Source organism: Mauremys reevesii, linkage group 11 (genome assembly GCF_016161935.1).
Source record: "Mauremys reevesii isolate NIE-2019 linkage group 11, ASM1616193v1, whole genome shotgun sequence".
Lineage (NCBI taxonomy): Eukaryota > Metazoa > Chordata > Testudines > Geoemydidae > Mauremys > Mauremys reevesii.
The window spans coordinates 68,169,190-68,185,780 of NC_052633.1; the positions used below are offsets into that span (position 1 = coordinate 68,169,190).

Below are 16,591 nucleotides of genomic sequence, written 5' to 3' on the forward strand. Positions count from 1 at the left end.
CAACTTCAGCTCCCAGGAGCGCTTCCTTCTGGCCAGGCTTGCCTGCTTTAGGCCCCGTGTCCCTCCCAGACCCCGGTGCCCCTTTCCTCATGGGTTCTGCCCCCAGCAGTACCCCCTTTCTCTGGGTTTCCTCTTCTAGGAACCCCTAACTCTCTAAACCCATCTTGCCCCAGTGGCTACTGCCAGTCATCATCTAGCCCCCACTCACTGGGGCAGACCACAGTCTATAATGACCACTCGTCATTGGCAAGGGGGTTAGGACCTTCTGCCTCTGCCTGTCCCCGGGCTACACCTCTATAGCCCCAGTACCTTCTTAAGCCTTCACCAAGGCCTGCAGCCTGGGAGTTACCAGGCTGGAGCTCCCCAGCTCCCTTTGCCCTTCCCCAGCACTGCTCTGCTTCAGGTACCTTATTCCCAGACAGCTAGGTCCTTCTCTCTCCACAGTGTGTGAGAGAGAGAGAAGCACCTGGCCTCCAGCCCTCTTATCAGGGCCAGCTGGACCCTAATGAGCTGGCTACACCTGTGGTCAGCCACTCACTCAGCTGCTCTCAATCCCTGTTCTCCAAGAGTGGGGCAACCACCCCACTACAGGGACTTACGTGGCAAGTCCTAGTTTTAGGCTCCACTGTGATCCCCAACATTCCTGCTGAACTCAGTATTTGCCTAAACGTTCAGGGTAACAGTTCCCTTGGTGCCCAGGTTTCTCCCTCTGACCTTTCACGCTGCTACCAAACTCTAGGTATCCAAATGCCTGTCTCCTGCCTCTGCTTGAGTGGTAGAAAGGATCATGGAATCATAGAACCGTAGGACAGGAAGGGACCTGGAGAGGTCATTTAGTCCCCTGCACTCATAGCAGGATTAACTATTATCTAGACCATCCCTGATGGGTTTTATCTAACCTGCTCTTAAAAATCTCCAAAGATGGAGATTCCACAACCTCCTTAGGCAATTTATTCCAGTGCTCAACTACCCTGATAGTTAGGAAGTTTTTTCTAATGTCCAACCTAAACCGTCCTGGCTACAATTTAAGCCCATTTCTTCTTGTCCTAGCCTCAGAGGTTAAGGAGAACAATTTTTCTCCCTCCTTCTTGTAACAATCTTTTATGCACTTGAAAACTGTTATCATGTCCCCCCGTCTTTGCTTCTCCAGAGTAAACAAACCCATTTTTTTTCAATCTGTCCTCATAGGTCATGTTTTCTAGACTGTTAATCATTTTTGTTGGTCTTCTCTGGTCTTTCTCCAATTTGTCCACATCTTTCCTGAAATGTGGCACCCAGAACTGGACACAGTACTCCAGTTGAGGCCTAATCAATGCAGAGTAGAGCGAAATAATTACTTTTTTGTGTCTTGCTTACAACACTCCTGCTAATGCATCCCAGAATGTTTGCTGCTTTTTTTTTTTTTGCACTGACTCATATTTAGCTTGTGATCCACTATGACCCCTAGATCCCTTTCCACAGTACTCCTTCCTAGGCAGTCATTTCCCATTTTGTATGTGTGCAACTGATTGTTCCTTCCTACATGGAGTACTTTGCATTTGACCTTATTGAATTTCGTCCTGTTTACTTCAGACCATGTTTCCAGTTTGTCCAGATCATTTTGAATTTTAATCATATCCTACAAAGCACTTGTAACCCCTCCCAGCTTGGTATCGTCCACACTAGACTAGAAGGTCTCCCACACCTCTGAAGAGTATGCTCTAGTCTAATCATAAATCTGAGAGATTCTGATGTTGGTGTCCGTCCGTCTCTCCTATTGAAGTTGTTCCAGTGGATATAAAGAGTCACAGGACCTGGGGGACTTGATTCTGGGTCTCCCGCCTTCCAGGTGGGTGCGCTAACCACTGGTCTCTAGACTTGTTCTCTCTCTCTCTCTCTGGCCCTAATGACTCCACAATTATTTATACGCAGTGGAACCATTTCAACAGTATGTCCACAATAGCGCAAGTGGGACCATATGTAATTCTCCACTGGTGCAGCTTAGCCATTGGTGGAAGCTGTAGTGCAGACAGGGCTCGGGTGTCTTTACCACTGTATTATCGAACTCTGCTCAGAGCAGGTCTAGACTATGCTGTGGTAAAAATGCATGAAGGCCTCAGCCTTGTCTATACTACAGTTTCTATCAACAGCGGTGAAAGCTAGCAGAGCATCAGCCATGAACCAAAGAAATCCCCCTCCAAGTTGATACAGTGAATTAAACCATAGGGAGGTGTACTTTTGAGAATGTGATACCTTAAGTATTATCAGTACCAAAGTACTATCAATGGAAGGGAATATTTGGCTTGTTGGTATGGGGCTGAATTCTCCTCACACAATGGGGTTGCACTGTATAACTGAAGAGAATGTAACCCCTAATTACCAGGTTAATTCAGATTTTCCTTAGTTGTGACCCTGAGGGAAGGTTTTGTGGAGAAGCAGAGAACGAGCATTTCAGCTCCTATATCGACACAGCTGTGCTGGTACCACTGCCCTTAAATCAGGTCCTGTTCATGCTCTGTTCTAGCGTTAATGATATTTATGGGAATGCTGGTAGGAATGTTAACCTGACCTGTATTCTAAAACTTGGTTTCAGGGGTGGGTGTGAAAGGGAAGTGTTTTCCATAGGAAATAATTTATGTTCAGGAAGCTCAACTAGGAACGTTCTTAATACTTTGTGATGGAATCTGTATTTAACACTCAGGTTGAAGGGGAACCAGCTAGTGTATGATTACCCTTTTGAATGATGATTTTCAGGGAATCCATATTAAGTTCAATGGCTTCTTTCACTTGACCCATATATTTTGAACCAAAAATTTTACGCCTTTTGGCTTCCATAATATTAAAATAACAGAGCCCTTCTTGGAGGCAGCATTTATTAAAGAGCTGAACCTCTGTTTCTAGTCAGTTTGAGGTCTGATCCATTGAACCTGACTTCAATGGTAACTTCATGTGTGGAACTTTTGCCAGTTCAGGCCTTCATTTTGTATCCAGAATGTGAATATTTTGCCTGTTGGTAGAAAAGCACATGGTGAACAGTGACTTGTTGGTTTATCTGGTGAATAAAGACAGCCTAGAGGGAGTGGGGCCAACTTATGCCGAGTAAGCTCCTTTGTTTTATGTGAACAGCTAATGCTAAACACAAGGCTGGACAATAGAGGCTGATGGGAGAACCCATAGCAAATATTCCACCAAGTGTCAAGCTGTCAGGTACCCTGATCATTTGACTGAGAACAAGAAACTACTTAGTGCTAGTCCTGGCTCTGGCACTGGGTTACTCTGTGGCCTTGAGCAAGTCACTTAACCTTTCTATCGCTGTTCCCCATATGTAGAATGAGGCTAGAAAGACCCATCTATCTCTAGAGAAGTGTGTGGTCTCTCAAATAATAAAGTAGGCTTTGTGTGGTGATTAATTGGGTTAATATTTGCACAGTAAAGCTCTGTAAGTACAAGAGGGATCTGAGAGGAGCTAAATCCATTGAGGCAATGAGATGTGTAAAGTCATGCTACCAATGAACGTTAGACCAAAACGGAGCCATCTTCGATGGACCAAATACTTCCATTTGGCTTTGTCAAAAATCTGTGTTTTTGTAACGAAATAACAGCAGTGGGAACAGCCTGGGGCTTATGCTAGTGTAACACCATGGGTTTTGTTGAGATAAACCTGACTTATACCAGTGTAAATGGTATCTGAATTGGGCCCTGTGAGTATTTTGTTCTCATTGTGTAAGAATTTGGATTACGCAGAGCCAGTGCCTTTGCATAAACACTTGATAGATTCCGTAGGACACTTAAACTGAGGCTTCTCACACTCGCATAGAATTCACCTTAACAGAAAGATCATCTTGGCTCATCTCCCCTTCCATTTATGGTCACATCCTCATCTCCCTCCCACGTGCAACTACTTGTCTGTATCTTCTAGTAAACTACTGAATTTTCTGTAAATGAACCTTGGGGCTTTTTTTGGTCTGGTTGGAATTCCAGGAATGTCTGGGACCTCACTTTCCTCAATCATGCAAAGCACTAAGCATGTGCTTAACTTTACGTGCTTTAAGTTTCAGTGAAGAAAGTGGAGTTACATTCTTAAAGTCAAGCACATGCTTATGTAGCTTTATGAAATCTGTTCAAGACGTATGGCATTTTCTGTTGTGTTTCAGTGAACTACATTTATCTGAAATTGCCATGTGATTAAATTGACATTCCCGATCAAGAGAATACTCAGTGGAATATTTCCTTGGTACGAACACAAGATGTCCCATGGCATTGTGTGCTGGGATTATTGGTTTACAGACAGCGTCCTCTCAGTCCAGCAGTCTGTTTTGCCACAAAATATAGTTCTCCTTGGAAGTAAAAATGGTGGATTTTGCAAAATGTGGGCTGAGATTTATATATATTTCTAGCACCTAGTAATTAATCTGTAGCTACGTGTGATTTCCTTTTCTCCTTTAGCCAGTTGTTGGATTCAAGGGTCATAGCCTGCTTGTGGAACTCCCATTGACATCTGTGGGAGTGGTGTGCAAACACTGAAGATAGCATATGGCCTCTCTACTCTCTTTTCCAGACAGCAGAATAAGCTTGGACTATCCCAGCACTCCAGTGACATTGCCTACACTCACGTTGCCAACCTGCAATGCTGCAATTCCCAAGAGGAACCCTGTTCTAATGCAATATCTTTCCATTAGTTCTGCTGTCATAAATCTACTGCTATTTACAGATTTGGATCCAGAAATGTAGCATTTTTCCTTTACCAGTGGCAGCTGCTTGGGGGCAGATGTATCTGCTATGCAGTCTTTTGGTGGATCAGTGCTAAGCTGACCTTGGTTAAGCTAGAAAATCTGAACCAATCACCATTTCAGATTGCCTTGTTATAGGATGATCTGCATTCTTCACTAAATGGGGTGGGTAGGGGGCAGCAAGATCAACTGGAAAAACCAGATATTGTGTATCTACTTCCTTCATTTATTGTATTGATAGTGTTCTGCCCTTGTTCAGGCACTGGTTTACTACACAGAGTGGGTGATACACAAAAGGTTCATTGCACTGTCCAGGTTCTGGTATCTTATGTCCAGGTGGCTTACCAGGTCCAGACAGTAGCATCAGCATATATGACTATCAGCAGATTTCTTAATATGGAAGAAACCAATACTTGGATTTGAATCCCTCACAGTGATAGAAAACCATCACCGCTGGTCCTGCACGAACAAGCGTCAGAGCTAATTTCTGTATGTTGGAAAGCCACAATCAAGCCCAATCTTGTGATCCCCGGGCACCCAAAAATCCTATTGAAGCTGGTGATAAGGAAAGCAAGATCAGCTCCAGATTATTATCCCTGGCATTCTAGTAGAGCGCAGAGGCCCTATTGTGCTAGGTACTGTGCATACATATAGTAAGAGACTTCCATATTTAGACCAAGTAGACAAGACAGACAAAGGATTAAGTGCTATTGTCCCCATTTTATGTGGCGAATGACAGCACAAAGATTAAGTGACTTTCCCAGAGTCTAACAAGAAGTCTGTGGCAGAGCTGGGAAATGAGCCTAAATCTCCTAATGCCCACTCCAGGGCGCACTAACCACAGGACCATCTTCCCCTCAAATTTCTGCCCTGCGTTAATGCCCACTCATTAATGGGACAAACGAGTTATGTTGCCAAGAATGACCCTTCCCTGATCAGTCTTATGCTTTATTAGCAACATGAATGCCAGCATGACTCTCTCATTGCTACAACATGTTAAACACCTTGGAAATGTTTCCTTAAACTCTAGGTCAGTCTTATGAAATCCGTCTACTTGAGAATAGGAAATTGGGAGAGTTTCAAGATTTAAACACAAAATATGTAAAGGTAAGGAGAAATATAGATTTCTTTTCTTCCTGCTACTACATACAGACACAAATCAAGGCCCTGACCGTGCTTATCATGGAGGACAATGGGAGATATTTTGCCATTGACTTTAATGGGAGCAGGACTGAAGGCCTAATTCCTGAGTTGGTTAGAGCCGCATGTGCAGTTTTGCTTTGCAGGGGTTCATCTAAACCTTTGCTTTGGTTACAATCGTGCCCTCAGAGTTTCACTCTGAGTTTTGGGTTCAGATGAATCCCAAAATTCAAAGCTAAACTGGGCTGAAACCATTGAGCATCACTTCATCTACCGGCTTAACCCATGCAAAGCTATAAACCAATCCCAGGTTCAACGCACCTGGGCTCAGATACGTGTTCATAAGGAGGACTCCAGCTTTTCACATAGCTTTCTCACACAGGTCTTACACAGCTCAAGTTTACACTAGTGGTGGACTCAACCCACAACATACATCCTGAGTTCTGGGTTGTTTGACTCTGGGGTTTGGATTTTACAAATACAGGGATTTTGCAAAATTTGGATCCAGATCTTGGTTCTGGTTTCAAGCCCTCCTTGCCCAAATTCTTGTGGTTGTGATCCAGGGATTTTCATTAGAGAAGGGCCATTTGCAAAATTTGGATCCAGATCTGGATTGAGACCATCTCCAAAGTTCAAGCATATTTGAATTCCATGTTTTTATTCAGCCCACTACAGGAAGGATTTATAAAATGTGGCTCTGGGTTCAGATTTGCACACACGCTCTCTTGCTAGGAGAGCAAGCAAGTGCTTGGATCTAGGTTTTGGTTTGGGCCTTTCTCTAATTTATATGCAAAATTAATCTCTCACTTCCATTCTGAATGGATGGCAACAGCAAGACAATGGACTTCCTTTGGAAACTGGGAGGTGAGGGATAATTAACTTGTGGCAGTACAGCACTTTGCATATGCAAAGCAATACATTAGTACAAAGTCTCTTTGGCTTTGCCTGCATTGGGCCTTTGCCCTGGTTCTGGCCATTCGGTCTCTGGCCATTGATGTAGCTGCACCAGTCCAAACCTGAAGTGAAAGGGGAGCAAGCTCTGCTGCTGCAAACAGAGGCTTTCCTAGTCTAGACTGGATGAGGTGCACTGGAGAAAACCTTACATCAATGGCTTGGCCGTCGATTGCTGGAATCAAGGCAAATTCCCACTGACAAGGCCTCTGAAGTTCAAAGAGAGCATTGCCTTGATGAACCATCTCTCAATGGAATTTGACATAAATGGAGATGGGTGGCTTTCATTGGGACACTCTGATCTCCTCCTCGATGGGAGTTAGACACATGGAGGAGGAACAGATCAGACCCCCATCTCTGACACTGGGAAACCAAAATCCTCTACGGAAAAGGGCTTCTCACTCCCCTAATTCATCTTGCCCTCCTCTCTTAACAGAGCATCCTTCGGGTGGTTTTCCATGATCGGCGTCTGCAATATACAGAACACCAGCAGCTGGAGGGCTGGAGATGGAGCCGGCCTGGGGACCGCATCCTTGATATAGGTGAGATTATTTCATTATGGTTCCCATAAAGTGTTTGGAGCTGGCTGTGAGCTGAGTGAAGGATTTTTCAGAGTTTGCTTTTTTTAGAAAAATTGTAATGGTGTGTGCATGTGCAGGGAGGGGTGAAAGAAACGACAGCTGCATTGGTTTAAACTGGATACCTCATTGGTTGTCTTGCCTTTTCAAATGAGTCTGGTAACTGTATGAAAACTTGGTTTGTTGTCTTCAATTTAATATTTTTAAAATTTTAGGGGTTTTCTTCTACAGATATCCCACTGTCAGTCGGTATCTTGGATCCCAGGGCCAGCCCGACCCAGCTAAACACTGTTGAATTTCTGTGGGATCCATCCAAAAGAGCATCTGCATTCATTCAGGTAAGGAATGAACGGATTTGCGGGCAGTAAATGGAATGGTCTGATGCAATAAGGATACACAGACTGAAAAAGTATCTGAGGTGTGGGAAAGAAATATACTAAGGAAAATACCTGTGCTCCATCGATGAGTATGTGCATTGATGTCCTATTTATAGGATACTCACGGGTGCCAATTTAGCTTTTGGGGGTGGGGCTGTATCTTCTATTCTTAACACATAGCACAGGCCCTGTTGTAGGTAGAATGATCTTGTATGTCTCTTTAAATATCCACTCTCCTCTTAAAGATGGGTTTCATTTATTGGGTGTGGGTGTGGTGGGGAGGAGGCCATAAACTCTAGTTTTGCAAACACCGCAAATGGCTCAGTGTCTGCAAAATCTCAGACTTCATGGGGCTTTCCCACCCTTAATATTAAGTACTTTTTTTTTTTTTAAATCTGTATGTATGCGACGCAAGGCTAAAGCCTGCTTTTCTATATGTTCAGTTTTTCTCCAGGCTGCTTGTCCTGTTGCTCTTCTGAACTCTTTATTTTGTTCTGAACTCTTTCTACGTTTCCTCCAGAAAATAGAGATGGACCAGAACTAAACTTGAAACCCCCACTTGCATATACCCCTGAACTTCGGGGGCTTGAAATTCAGATCTTTTGCAACTTTGAGCCATCTCTAGTTATAATGACAGCTTCTGTTTTGCCAGGTACATTGTATCAGCACAGAATTTACACCAAGGAAACATGGTGGAGAGAAAGGGGTGCCCTTCAGGATACAAATCGACACATTTAAACAGAATGAGAATGGCGAATATACCGAACACTTGCATTCTGCAAGCTGCCAGATCAAAGTGTTCAAGGTATGGGCTAGTTCGGTTTTTCCCAAATTCTCTCTGGAGTTCGAGACCCGGAGAATGTTGCTCTTGCTGCGTACAAGGTTTAAAAAATGTTTTAGTATTTCAGGCATTACAATTAAAGCAAAAGAATAAAGGTATTAAACAGGTGGCGCTTGTACTCTTATCAGTAGTACCCATTATGGAAAAGGCACAACATCCTAGCACATCTAGCAACAGAGATCTCAAAGTGCGCTGCACAGCTAGCTGCATTCAGTGGACCGGCTTCATGCACTCAGACCGAGGTCTGCCCAGATCTCAGTCCTTTCTGTTATCTGGATTTTTAAACGATCAGCTCTGCTTGGAGGGGATAACAGCTCCTTGGGAAGGCACCAACGCACAGAATAGAGCTCTCATATCAGAGTCTCTTCATCCGTAAAAGATATTGCTCATTGAGTCACCAATAGCGGGAAAGAGTTAGCCATAGAGATGGTGCGTATATTCTACCTGTTCCAGTCCTGGCACTTGCTAACTTCTGTCACTGCCTGTTAAGATACCAAAGCCAACCTTTGCTCTATTACATTTTGTATAAATCCAGAGTATTTTCAGTGGCATGATCTGGATTTACACCCATAGAGCTGAGAGCAGAATCTGGCTCCTTTTTTTGTTTAGTTAGTTTTTAGTTAGCTCTTCCTGAGTAGCAGAGGAGAATAACGACTCCCTAGACTTCTCTCAGATAAGACCTCGAGAAGGGCCTTAAATGTTGCAAGTAGTTCTCCGCTTGCCAGACAATGGAGAGAAAGATGGGCAGCCTAGTTCTCGGTCTCTGTTCATGTTTGAAGCTTTTTGGCAAACCTGGAATGAGCAGGTACTCTAATCCATTTCAGGCCTGGTAATCAGGGTTTTGGTTAGATCCGAATCTAAAGTTCCCCATAGACTGGTGGGGGGCATGGGGAGTGGATTTTGGTAATCCACTCCCACCCCTCTAGTTTTCATAACATCTACAGTCCCTGGAGAAATAACACAGATGTTCATTGAAGTGTGTTCCTCCATCAGAAATTCAGGCTCTAAAATAGTATCAAATCCTGTGAAAGCAAACGGCTTGTGTAGCACTCAGCATGTTTAGGAAATGCGACAGACATGGCAATATTAACAAAGGGTGTTGTTGATACAGTAGAGGGTTTTTCTATGAACTGCTGCTCGGAAAACAGAGGCCTTGTCCTGCCCTTGTTTCATGTATAGAAAGTCCATTGGTGTCAATGAGGCTTTTGTGCACAGATCAGATGAAACCTATGGCCCCCCATTACCTACCCTGTCAAGCGAGGCATAAGAAAAAGCTTGTGCTCTGTGCTTATAGCCTAAGGGAGCTGACAGAAAGCAGAAAACAGACAGAGAGAAAATGGAGAAGAAGACTGCCCAAGAGAAGGAGAAATACCAGCCCTCCTATGATACGACCATTCTCACAGAGGTAAGATGCTTCAGTCACGTACAGCATGCTGGTTTAATATGTCGGGCCACACACTTAAAATGACAAAAGGAATGACTTCTGCACTGAATTGAATTAGTTTGTGGGGATCCACTCGGCAAGGTCTCATTGAGACTGAGAGCTTAATGAAGCTCTATAAAAGGGATTAGACTTTTCATAAAAAGCTATATTAGAAGGAACTAAAGTTTATAAGGAATATTGGACCCTTATGCTTCAGAGCATAAACCAGCCATTAACTGGGTTAAGGAGCAATTGTTTTTCACCTCCCACCATCCCTGAACTGTCCCCTCCAAATAAGTGTCCCATACATGTGGCTTACGCTTTCCTCTGAACCATCTGGTACTGGGTGGAGTCAAAGACAGGATGCTGGAATAGATGGTCTGATCCACCTGGCAATTTCCTTTCCTTCATGGATGTCCTTTAGAACAAGCCATTATAGTGAGCCTGGTCTTTGCTAGTTTCACTCTACAATGGGCTCATGTTCGAAGAGAGTTTTGTGTGTGATATGGGTCATATGAGAGCTACTTTTTCTTTTTTAACATCATGATTACACTGTGCTCTAAAGCTTGTGCATAACCCGTATTGGGCTGCAGAAGCACCAGCCAAGGGCACCTTTATAATCTGTTTAGGAGTCAGGTACCACCTTCCTTATGGGAATGTTCTACAGGCTGGCATTTTAGTCCTGGAACTGCCACTGATGGGAAGATCTAGTTTTTATTTAAACAGTGTTTCACTGGAACGCCTTAAGATGATTTGATTTTCTTTTTGCTTGTTTTAAATAAGCTCTCCCCATTCCCTAAGTGAACAGTTTTTGGTCTATAGTTACTTGGAATAATCAGACACCATATAATTTGTCCTATAATCTAGTAGCCTTTGCTAGCAAGACCCTGCTCTGCAAAGAGACCTAATCCTACAGCATGGGCAGATAGAGCTCTTGCTGTTAGTACTAGTGCACCTTAACACATTGAATCAGGAAATCCTCTAGCCCTGGTTGCCGAGTTAAATATTTGCTTAAAGCTGTATTTATGGAGGTAAATGCCCCAGATTATCTCCTGCTTTATCACTGCAAACAGGGACGCTGCATAGTATAGTCACGGGCTCGTAACAGGTTGACTACAGGGCCAGATTCCTTTTGTTCTGGATTTACATCATTGTAACCAACTCCATTGGCTTCAGTAGAGTTACTTTGGATTTACACCAGTGCAATTGAGTGTGGAATCCGGCCTATGTTTGCAGTGGTTTTTGGTAGCCTTTTGTGTGTCTGCCTTAGGTTTTCCTATAGCCCGTATTTATGAACTTGACTTCCTTTGTTGATACTTCTGCATGGACCAGGCCAAATTCTGCTCTCACACGGGTATAAACCTGAGGTAACTCCACTGATGTGCCTGTGGCTCATCTAATTAGTCATTCTAGTCTGGAGTTACTTGGGATTTATAACTGAGACCAGAATCTGGCAGCTGGGAAATTTCTGTATTGTGGGCCAAATCCTGCCTTCAATGAGAATTGATTTATTGGTGTTGCCCTGATGTAAGGAAGAGCACAGTTCGGCTCAGTGTTGGTTTGGGACAGGCTTTCTGAAAAGGAATATATGGAGAAAGCTTAGTTAGAACCAATTTGGTACCGCCTCAGTCCTCTTGCAATGCAGAGTACAGACCCCTGGGCCTGCTCCTCCTTTCAGCAGGGGTCATTTGCTGACCATAATGGAGTGACAGTGTCCCCTATTTCCAATTGGATGAAAGCTTGCTTTGCTCAGTGTCCCCATTGGGTTTGTTTTTACAGTGTTCTCCATGGCCAGATTTGCCTTATCAAGTGAACAACGCTCCGTCTCCAAGCTACAACAGTTCTCCAAACAGCTTCAGCCTTGGAGATGGGTATGTAATAAATGCTTTCTCTTTTCAGTTGGCGTGTAGCGTGTGCGTGTGTGTGCGCATTGGTTTGATACCGTATAATAGATCAAGAACCAGCTTAGCCTGGCACTTGAGCTGGAGCTCAGTGCTTATTCCAGCTTTAAAGTCCACTCTTCCCACAAGAATTCCTGGAAGGAACGGGCTGCATTTCCCACCTCCTTGCAGTTTAATGGTCTGATTACACGTTCCTGATCTGTGTGCTGTATCGGGCAGGGGAAGGGAATAATATTTTACACTGAGATACTGTGGGGACGTCAGTGAAAGTTCTGCTCTGTACATCAGCGAGGGCAGTGTTAGGTCTTAAGTGTTTATAGCAGATATCTAGTGTTCTCACTTTAAATTTACTGTATGTAAACAGGCTTGATGATATCTTGCTCTGCACTGACAGACTTGGCCTGTGAGGGAGGGGGAAATATTCAGATTGCAAAAATAGACACTAGCTTGCTAGCTGATAACTCTTCTGAGTGCCCACTTCTATTCAAAGGTAAATAATTAGCTCTATAGGCAAATCTTTAGCTTTTTTTTTGCTTTTTTTTTTTTTTTTTTAAGGCCCAGTTCACCCTGGAGGATAAAACATGTTTGCTTGAAACATGGTTTAAACCAGTTTGGGCTAACACTGTTCAAATACAGTTTGCCCTGTTTAAAATAACAACACCGGGGTCAAATCATGGGATCCTTCTTTACTCCGTTTTTGCGCAGGCAAACTCCTGTGAACATCCCTGGGAGTTTGATGGCTTAGCCCAGGGATGGTAAAATGTTTGTGCCCAGCCTGCATGGGCAGGTCAGACCCTCTTAGCATGAATGGTTTGAGGATAGAGACTTGCCCAGCTGAAAAGTTTGAACTCAATGTGGGAAGCACAGTTTTCCTCCGAGTATGTGGGAGACCTGAAAGTGCACTCACTTCCTGTGTGAGTTGCTGTGGTGTGTTTTGGTTCAGGACAGAGCTTAAGGGGCCTGATCATGCCCTCCGTTGCACCTCTGCAAACTCCAGGGAAGCCAATGGGAGTGCATGTGTGCAACTGACGATATGGCCAGGGTCAAGGTTAGCTTTAGTCTATAAATGTGACATGGAAGAGTAAACATGATTGCTTTCTGCAACCTGCTGAAGATTAATTACATGGTAGTAGGATTATTAAATCTGATGGACCTCTCTTCCCTTCACTTCCCTCCACCACTTTTCCTTGGCACACATTCCTCTCAAGGAGTTAATGCAAGATCTTGGGGAGCGGGATTAGAAGGCATTAACTTTTTCTCCCACAAAGTCTGCCTGCTTTCCATCCAGATGGATTTGTAAAGCAACACAAAGGAGCAATGTCAATGGAAGTTTACTTATAGAATTTTGCCCAAACTGATTTAAAAAATAACTGATCCAATCAGGGGAAAAAACATCAACTTGACATAAAATTCTTGACAGTCAAGACAAAGGGTTGGGGGGTGGGGAAAGACAACCAACAATTTTCATTGTCAATTTTAAAATAACGTTTTTTTTCTCTCCCTGCTTTATACAATTTTTTAGCAACAGTTCTCCAACCCACCAAGTGGAGCTCCTGCCTCCCAGCAATGATGTAAGTATTTGAGATCATGTTAATGTGGTGCTTTTCTTTTTTTAGGACACTGCTGAACAGTTCATTTCAAGACCCTCTTATTCTTTTTGCAATGTAGCACCTCCTTCCCTCTGCTTCCATTCAAGATGTCCAGCAGTGGCTTCATCGTAATAGGTTTTCTCCATTCTGTAGACTCTTCTCAAGTTTCTCGGGTGAGTTTAAGAGGTCCGTGTTTTTGGTTTGTTTTTTTTCTGGTACAGGCGTGGATCATTCTTTAGAGGTTGGTAGCGTTTGTCAAAAAAAACGGTGAGCTGGGGTTTGGAGGAACCTCTTAAAGATTGGTAAGGGTTTCCAAAACTGGATGCCTAAAGTTAAGTTCCTAAGTCCCTATATAAACTTAATAGGAGCTGCTTAAATAATCAGCTCTTGTGTGAACTGGGCGACTCATTTAGATGCCAAAATATGGGCTTTGAAGTCTAATTTTGGGCAACTTGGTTTTGAAAATCTTGGTCACTGAAATTCTACTCTCTCTCATTGGTGCATGACATGTGTGTGGGTTGTTCCAATTAAGCTAACTTTCATCATGCTTTCGAGGAAGGAACTGACTGTGAATATCTTAAAGGTACATACTAGGAGGTGACACACTTTTCAGCATTTGAAGGCTGAGCTTATTGGACACATCGGGGCTCCTTGCATCCCTTTGTCTTCCCACCTACAAGCTCCCTGTGTGGCAACCTCCCAACTCCTTCTGTTTCAGGGACTCTCTGCAACTTCTCTCCCCATCTCCCTTCCTCCCCACCGACAGGGGTTCTGTGTGCCTCCCATTTTCTCTCTCTCATATCAGGGTCACCCACTTCTCTCCCCCACACCCCTTATGCTAGCAGCTCTGTGTGCACTTCTATTCGAACCTTCCCTCCAATATGAGGGGCTCTGTGTGCCTCCCGTGCAATCCTCCATTCTCCCCCCACATGCCACTGCCTGTGTGTACACCCCATTTCTCCCCTTCCCCACCATTGCTAATCTGGGAGATAAAACCATTCAGTTTGTCAAGGTGTCAGAGTCAAACTCTATTAAGAAGCTGGGGAGAGATTGGGAATTGTTATGCTGGATGGTATTAATGGGTGCCATCAACCCGATGTTTGATCTAGAGGCAATTGCAGAGGTGCTTGAAGTTGTGGCTGTGGTAATCAGAAGGCAGGGGCTCCATGTGTCCCCCATTTTCCCCAAAATCAATAGGGGAAATCCAATATCCATTGTTGCCTAGTACTTTCTCCAGAGAGACATGTTGTCTCTCTCACCAACCGAAGTTGGTCCAATAAGAGAGATTACACCTCCCCCACCTTTTCTTTCCAATATCCTGGGACTGACATGGCCCCAACAACGCTGACTAGCATGTTCTCTGAAACATTGAAATTGGTCAGATGAGGCATTCAAAAGTTATGGTGTAGACAAACAGAAACGTCATCAAGTTGAGTTTAAGGCCTCTACAATCTTGGTCAACAAGACATTTTAAAATGTCCCCGTGCAGCAGGAAAGTGAGGTCTTCTATTCATGATCAGCCCTAGCCATCTAGGGCAGCAAGGGTTGCATGGCCAAATTTTGTTTTGTGTTACTCCATTAAAAGCACATTGACATGTGTAGTCAAGAGCAGATTTTGGTCCACTGACCAGGAACCCAGTCTAGCTTGTACATGGGGCAGTTAAAAACACTTCCTCTGGACCACTGCTCATTATTGGCCATTCTGTGGACTAGCAGAAAATCTGTTGTGAAGGGATCGATTGCAGTGCACACCCTGGGAATGTTACTGTTCATCCAGCATCTCTTAAGAAGTCCAGCTGTACGTTTCTGATTATTTGGAAGCTCTTTTGTTTTGTTTAACCTCTAAAAATAACCTTGAAATGTCTAGGTGCTGACTTACTGAAGATGTCCAAAGAAGATTTTGTTCAGATCTGTGGGCCTGCTGATGGAATTCGGCTCTTTAATGCAATCAAAGGAAGGTTTGTACCTATCTCTTCCAGATACTGCTATTGCAGCATCCATTGGTGCTTCCAGTGTTAATTCAGTGTCTCTGGTTGCAGCGCCTCTGTAAAGTCCTCGGAGTAGGTCTCCTTCAAGTCTGGTTGGTTCAGGGGGTTGGCAGTGGGCTATTCACCCTAAGGTATGGGTTTGAATGCTGCCTAGGTCAGAGATGAGTGAAAAGTCATTAGCATAATGTGGTTCTTCAGTGGTCTGTTTGGACTCAGTTAGTGGTCTCAATGTGCTTCCCAGCAGACACATATTGACATCCCATCTGGTACCTGTGTTGCCTGTCTCAGCAGAAACCAAGGTTTGAATGGACTAAAAAGACTGAGCCCACAAATGCCTCCTAACCCTCATCAGGAGGCAGTGACTACACTTGCCAACCAGCTGGGCTGGGTTCAAATCAGTGAGGGCTTTAGCCGTCTGTGTGTCTGTGTGGCACTGAGCACCCTCAATCTTATTTGCTCCATAGGAGTTGAGGCTGCTCAGCATCAATTCCATCATCTCCCAGGGTTAGGAAGCTTCTGTTACCAAATCTCCTGGTGCATCTCCTCTCCCACAACACTAGTGTCAAGATTCCCCTTAACTGCTTATTTATGTTCTACCCCAGATGTGGGCAAACTACGGGCCACATCCGGCCCATGGGACTGTCCTCCCCAGCCCCCAAGCTCCCAGACGGGGAACCTAGTCCCCAGCCCCTTCCCCACTGTCCCCCCTCCCCGCAGCCAGGCTGCACTCTGGCCCACCGCTCCCACTGGGCAGCATGGGGAGCACAGCTGGCTTTGGCCGGGTGTTGTGGCTGTGAGCTCCTGCTGCTGGTAAGGGGGCAGGGAGCGGGGGGGTGGGGGTGGGGGGTTGGGTAAGGGAGCAGGGAGTCCTGGGGGGCAGTCAGGGAGGAGGGGGCTGTTGGATGGGGTGGAGGTTCGGGGGTGGTGGTCAGGGGATGGGGAACAGGGAGGGTTGGGAGTCAGAATCTCGGGGCCTGTTGGGGAGTGGGGATGTGGATAGGGGTTGGGAGGGTAGTCAGGGGACAGGGATCTGGGGGCTGGATAAGGGGTGGGATCCCAGGGGACAGTTAGGGGTGGGGTCCTGGGAGGGGTGA

The 16,591-nt window shown here is 44.7% G+C and overlaps 1 protein-coding gene across 2 annotated transcripts in view; it reads left to right on the forward strand.

Moving 5' to 3' along the window:
- Positions 1-16,591, forward strand: part of TFCP2L1 (transcription factor CP2 like 1) — a 40,074-nt gene that overhangs the window by 18,106 nt on the left and 5,377 nt on the right. Inside the window, exons 3-11 of one of the 2 annotated variants that reach the window (XM_039495834.1) lie at positions 5,740-5,816; positions 7,237-7,342; positions 7,610-7,716; positions 8,408-8,560; positions 9,891-10,001; positions 11,799-11,890; positions 13,443-13,491; positions 13,589-13,682; positions 15,377-15,467. In XM_039495834.1, coding sequence (XP_039351768.1) covers positions 5,740-5,816; positions 7,237-7,342; positions 7,610-7,716; positions 8,408-8,560; positions 9,891-10,001; positions 11,799-11,890; positions 13,443-13,491; positions 13,589-13,682; positions 15,377-15,467 — 880 coding nt within the window. The remainder of the gene's footprint in view (positions 1-5,739; positions 5,817-7,236; positions 7,343-7,609; positions 7,717-8,407; positions 8,561-9,890; positions 10,002-11,798; positions 11,891-13,442; positions 13,492-13,588; positions 13,683-15,376; positions 15,468-16,591) is intronic. The other variant, XM_039495835.1, reaches the window with a different exon arrangement.